The sequence below is a fragment of the Mus caroli genome, unplaced genomic scaffold, assembly GCF_978045245.1.
Source record: "Mus caroli unplaced genomic scaffold, Mus_caroli_1 scaffold_11, whole genome shotgun sequence".
In the NCBI taxonomy this organism is placed as follows: Eukaryota; Metazoa; Chordata; class Mammalia; order Rodentia; family Muridae; genus Mus; species Mus caroli.
This window is the reverse complement of record NW_028227266.1, coordinates 77,199,378-77,205,473: the sequence shown is the minus strand read 5'-3', so window position 1 is coordinate 77,205,473 and position 6,096 is coordinate 77,199,378. Positions and strand designations below refer to the sequence as shown.

Sequence of the window (6,096 nt, the reverse complement as noted above, 5' to 3'; positions counted from 1 at the left end):
GTGTGGATAAGATTATTTTCAGGTTTCTCGTGTTCAAATGACTGTACATACACATGCACACATACAATCTTTTTAGTGTAACAAACCTAGAATCAAAGTAAATTTAACTATAGGATTGAAGCATATTCTGAACTGAACCCTTAGGGGTGTGAAGGCCGCTTCAGGCTTCCAGAGAATCAGCCGGCATTGGATGGAATAAACCAAGGGGCCAGCACAGGGGCAGAGCGGTCGAGCTCTCCGCTACTGAGCTAAGCCCTTGGGTTCTGGAGCCGGGAAGGGTCCCCAACATTGTGTTCCTCTCCCAGCCAGGAGAGCAAGGGCTGCGGGAGGCGAACAGAAGGATAGCGGGGTTGACGTCGGGAGGTGGCCTCCGTGGGAAGGGACACCCGGATCTTGACACAGCCTTGGCAGCGGAGTAAGGAAGAGTAGGGATAAATTCTGGCCGCCCTCTTGGCCAGCTTCTCGCCGCCCCACCCTCCGCTAGGGCCGAGAGTAATTCATACAAAAGGAGGGATCGCCTCCGCCTGGGGAAGTCCCAGGGACCGTCGCTAAATTCTCATAGCCCATAATCCCGGTACCCGCCCCACCACAGTGCTAGGAGCATGCGCCCCGGGCTGAGCGCGGGTACAGCAGAGCACACAAGCTCACAGTCCCTGGCGGTGGGGGGAGGGGCGTGCTGAGCGGTGGGGTTGGGGGTGGGTGGGGGGGGGGGGGAGGACCGGGGGAGCTGGCGCGGGGCAAACTGGGAAAGCGGTGTCGTGTGCTGGCTCCGCCCTCTTCCCGAGGGTGGGGGAGAACGGTATATAAGTGCGGCAGTCGCCTTGGACGTTCTTTTTCGCAACGGGTTTGCCGTCAGAACGCAGGTGAGTGGCGGGTGTGGCTTCCGCCCGCCGCCGAGCTGGAGCTCCTGCTCCGAGCGGGCCTGGCCACGCTGTCGTCGCCGGGGATTAGCTGCGAGCATTCCCGCTTCGAGTTGCGGGAGGCAGAGTGCGAGGCCTAGCGGCAACCCCGTAGCCTCGCCTCCTGTCCGGTTTGAGGCCTAGCGTGGTGTCCGCGCCGCCGCCGCGTGCCACCCCGGCCGCACTGTGGCCTTTTTTTTTTTTTTTTTTTGACCTGCTGCCTTCGATTGCCGTCCAGCAATAGGGGTTAACAAAGGGAGGGTGTGGGGCTTGCTCGCCCGGAGAGCTCATGGTGGGGAGGAATGGAAGGACAGGAGCGGCGGCTGGGGCTCGCCCGCCTTCCGAGCACATGTCCGACGCCACCTGGATGGGGCGAGGCCTGGGATTTTACCCGAAGCAACCAGGCTCGGGGTTACGTGCCGAGGCCATGTGGCCCCAGCACCCGGCACGATCTGGCTTGGCGGCGCCGCGTTGCCCTGCCTCCCTAACTAGGGTGAGGCCCTCCCGCCCGGCACCAGTTGCGTGCGCGGAAAGATGGCCGCTCCCGGGCCCTGTTGCAAGGAGCTCAAAATGGAGGACGCGGCAGCCTGGTGGAGCGGGCGGGTGAGTCACCCACACAAAGGAAGAGGGCCTGGTCCCTCGCCGGCCGCTGCTTCCTGTGACCCCGTGGTCCTATCGGCCGCAATAGTCACCTCGGGCTTCTCTTGAGCACCGCTCGTCGCGGCGGGGGGAGGGGATGTAATGGCGTTGGAGTTTGTTCACATTTGGTGGGTGGAGACTAGTCAGGCCAGCCTGGCGCTGGAAGTCATTCTTGGAATTTGTCCCCTTGAGTTTTCAGCGGAGCTAATTCTCGGGCTTCTTAGCGGTTCAAAGGTATCTTTTATACCTGTTTTTAGGTGTTGTGAAAGCCACCGCTAATTCAAAGCAAAAATGGGAAAGGAAAAGACTCACATCAACATCGTCGTAATCGGACACGTAGATTCCGGCAAGTCCACCACAACCGGCCACCTGATCTACAAATGTGGTGGAATCGACAAGCGAACCATCGAAAAGTTTGAGAAGGAGGCTGCTGAGGCAAGTATAAGGCAAAAGGAGGGATGGAAATTCTTTAAGCAGGGAGTAGAACCAAGGACTTGGGTGTACTAATTAGAAGTCACTTTGCAGATGGGAAAGGGCTCCTTCAAGTACGCCTGGGTCTTAGACAAACTGAAAGCTGAGCGTGAGCGTGGTATCACTATTGACATCTCCCTGTGGAAATTCGAGACCAGCAAATACTATGTGACCATCATTGATGCCCCAGGACACAGAGACTTCATCAAAAACATGATTACAGGCACATCCCAGGTGTGTAAAATTTACCCATTCCTGACTCGGGATATTTTTTAGTGGGGGTGCTTTCTCTCTGAGATGGTAATGATTGTCTTGTCTCTTACAGGCTGACTGTGCTGTCCTGATTGTTGCTGCTGGTGTTGGTGAATTTGAAGCTGGTATCTCCAAGAACGGGCAGACCCGCGAGCATGCTCTTCTGGCTTACACCCTGGGTGTGAAACAGCTGATTGTTGGTGTCAACAAAATGGATTCCACCGAGCCACCATACAGTCAGAAGAGATACGAGGAAATCGTTAAGGAAGTCAGCACCTACATTAAGAAAATTGGCTACAACCCTGACACAGTAGCATTTGTGCCAATTTCTGGTTGGAATGGTGACAACATGCTGGAGCCAAGTGCTAATGTAAGTGACTTTTAAGGTAGTTGAATGGAGAAAGCTGCAACAAGTAAGGAGGTTATAATTGACTGCCTGTGTTTTAGATGCCTTGGTTCAAGGGATGGAAAGTCACCCGCAAAGATGGCAGTGCCAGTGGCACCACGCTGCTGGAAGCTTTGGATTGTATCCTACCACCAACTCGTCCAACTGACAAGCCTCTGCGACTGCCCCTCCAGGATGTCTATAAAATTGGAGGTAAGTAGAACATTAAGTAGAATGTTGACGTTAATTTGAAGTCTTCACATTGTTTTATGTATTAAATATTTATACAAAACAATACTATTTTAGGCATTGGCACTGTCCCTGTGGGCCGAGTGGAGACTGGTGTTCTCAAACCTGGCATGGTGGTTACCTTTGCTCCAGTCAATGTAACAACTGAAGTCAAATCTGTTGAAATGCACCATGAAGCTTTGAGTGAAGCTCTTCCTGGGGACAATGTGGGCTTCAATGTAAAGAACGTGTCGGTCAAAGATGTTAGACGAGGCAATGTTGCTGGTGACAGCAAAAACGACCCACCAATGGAAGCAGCTGGCTTCACTGCTCAGGTGACACATTTTTAAGATAGGTGGCAAGATTGGTTGTGTTTGTGCAGAATCACAATGCAAGACTTAAATACACGCTGTTTTTCTTAGGTGATTATCCTGAACCATCCAGGCCAAATCAGTGCTGGCTATGCTCCTGTTCTGGATTGTCACACAGCCCACATAGCATGCAAGTTTGCTGAGCTTAAAGAAAAGATCGATCGTCGTTCTGGTAAGAAGCTGGAAGATGGCCCCAAATTCCTGAAGTCTGGTGATGCTGCCATTGTTGATATGGTCCCTGGCAAGCCCATGTGTGTTGAGAGCTTCTCTGACTATCCTCCACTTGGTAAGCATGATCTGAGTTTCTGTTATACTGAACATCAAGTTTGTAATATGAAATGTTGCTTGCATAGCAAAGACACTGACAAGTGGCATTTTTTTTTAATATAGGTCGTTTTGCTGTTCGTGACATGAGGCAGACAGTTGCTGTGGGTGTCATCAAAGCTGTGGACAAGAAGGCTGCTGGAGCTGGCAAAGTCACCAAGTCTGCCCAGAAAGCTCAGAAGGCTAAATGAATATTACCCCTAACACCTGCCACCCCAGTCTTAATCAGTGGTGGAAGAACGGTCTCAGAACTGTTTGTCTCAATTGGCCATTTAAGTTTAATAGTAAAAGACTGGTTAATGATAACAATGCATCGTAAAACCTTCAGAAGGAAAGAATGTTTTGTGGACCATTTTTTTTTGTGTGTGGCAGTTTTAAGTTATTAGTTTTCAAAATCAGTACTTTTTAATGGAAACAACTTGACCAAAAATCTGTCACAGAATTTTGAGACCATTAAAACAAGTTTAATGAGAAATCTGTGTTGGTCAATGCTGAAAGTTAACCGAGTGTGTACAACTGGGGTCCCCATGGTATGTTCTTAGGGATTGAGTTCTGGTCGTCTGGGTCTACCCAGAACAGCTATAAACTAAACAGGGCTGATTTGGGTTAACTTCAAAGTCTTATTAGAGTTAGGGACAAAGTAATTTTAGATGTATCAACCCAAGGTGTGGTACATAGTTGGGAAGACTTGTGTCCTATACCCCAATCTGTCTGGATCTGTGTGCAGTAGGTCAGACTTGGGTGTGACAGCTAAGTTTGCTTTAGAGGCAGCATTGCTGGAGTATGCTACCACACTTTGTGAATATTGGAAATGAAGCAAGGTTGGAGAGTTAGTATTTCCTTCCACAATTAACACATGAGAGAACCTTTACTAAACCAATCTTGAATAGGTGAGCATAAAGTGGCTAAGCAAAAGGGTTTTCCTAAGATAAAGCTTAAGTTTCTTAGCTTTTGCTAAGATGTAAAACAAGCTGATGTAGGGAATACCTTCAAAGATAAGGTAAAGGCTGTTTAGTATTAAAGTGAGAATTTTGGTGTAACATTGTGTGTTACAGTGACTACTTGAGTTGCCAGAACATGTAATTTGAAATAAGTTCCAAAACAGTCATGTTAACCTTTGGCAGAACAAACATGGGCTAGTCCCTGGAAGTGGATTGGCAAGGCTGCATAGGATATGTCATGAAGCCCATGAGAACAGGTGGCCCAAGTTTAGACAAGACTTAGAAAAGTATAATAACCCCTTTGAAATAAAGGGCAAGAGCATCCGATGTGTCCTCTTTACCCTTGTAAAGACTGGATAAAAAGTGCTTGTGGGATAAGGGCTGCCGTTGTGGCAAACCCTTTACTAAAGGCTTGCCAGTTCCTTTGTTGAGGTTATTTCAAGTATGACTGGCTAAAATAGTGAAACTTGCTTAAGTAAGCTGTTAGACCCTAAATAAGAATCAAGACCTACCTGGGAAATTTGTATGGGTCTGTTGGATACAAACAACCTTTTTCAAACCTGCACACATAAGTGTGTAAGTGGAGTAGCACCATCTATTGGTGCTTTGAAGACAAAACAATAAAAGCATGTTTCTGGGGATGGAATTCAGGGCCAAAGGCTTGGTAGGCAAGCCCTCCACCAAGTGAGCTATATAGTCTTCAGTATTGCATTGATAAACACGTGAAAGCTAAGTGCTCTAAAAGGCTAAATGTTTAGATGTTTGGTTATATGACTTTAGTGTGAACTTAGTGAAAATTTTCCTGTTTCTGGCACCCACATGATTTACAACAGTTCTCAGGGATCTAGTGGCCGGTCTGTACCAGGTCCATATATAGTACCCATGTAGGCAAAAAATAAAATAAAAGGAACTCTTTAAAATGTTTTTTTTTTTTTTTTAAACATTTGGGCTTTAATGCGGGAGATAAAGGCTCCACAAAGGCCTGTTGCTACTAATGAATAGGGTCTAAAGTCACGAGTGCAGTCTCAGCCTGGGCTGCATAAGGGCTAGGGAGTCTTGACATCCTTAGAAACAAAAGTAAATGAAGCCAGGCTGGGCTCGAAAAAGGCTGGTGAGGCAGTCTAGTCCCTAGATGCACATAGCAGAACATCCCTCAAGTTGGCCTTTGTCCAAAGGCACATGCTCTTAAAAGGATGAATCATTTTTAATGCTCTTGAGAATGCTGCCCCCATACTCCCTTATCTTCCAGTCAGGCTAGCCTCTGGGTTTAAATGAACCTCTTGGTGGCAGTTCTTGGGGAAAGGTACTGGGTGAACCTAGGTCCTTTGCATATGGTTGGAAGATAAACTCTCACTGAGCAGTGATCCTCATTCCTTTAAAAAAAATTCAGGCTCAGGCAGGCCTTGAACTTGTGATCTTCCTATCACAGCCCCCTGAGAATGGAATTAGAAGCTTACTAGTAGGTTTGGCTCAATTTGTCAGTTTTGGAAAACTTGACTTACAGGGCATTTTTCTGAGATCCAGTTTTGTCTATCCCTGGATGTCCTGGAACTTGCTTTGTAGACTAGGTTGGTCTGGAAGTCCGA

At 48.1% G+C, this 6,096-nt stretch overlaps 1 protein-coding gene across 1 annotated transcript; it reads left to right on the top strand.

Annotated features, from left to right (window-relative positions):
- Window positions 1-755: 755 nt before the first annotated feature.
- Eef1a1 (eukaryotic translation elongation factor 1 alpha 1) lies at window positions 756-3,907 on the top strand. Its single transcript, XM_021173434.3, has 8 exons — window positions 756-863; window positions 1,796-1,973; window positions 2,064-2,243; window positions 2,335-2,631; window positions 2,709-2,859; window positions 2,953-3,209; window positions 3,297-3,531; window positions 3,636-3,907. Exons 2-8 carry the CDS (start codon window positions 1,830-1,832, stop codon window positions 3,758-3,760), a joined length of 1,389 nt encoding a protein of 462 aa, XP_021029093.2. The 5' UTR covers window positions 756-863; window positions 1,796-1,829; the 3' UTR covers window positions 3,761-3,907.
- The last annotated feature ends 2,189 nt before the right edge of the window (window positions 3,908-6,096 follow it).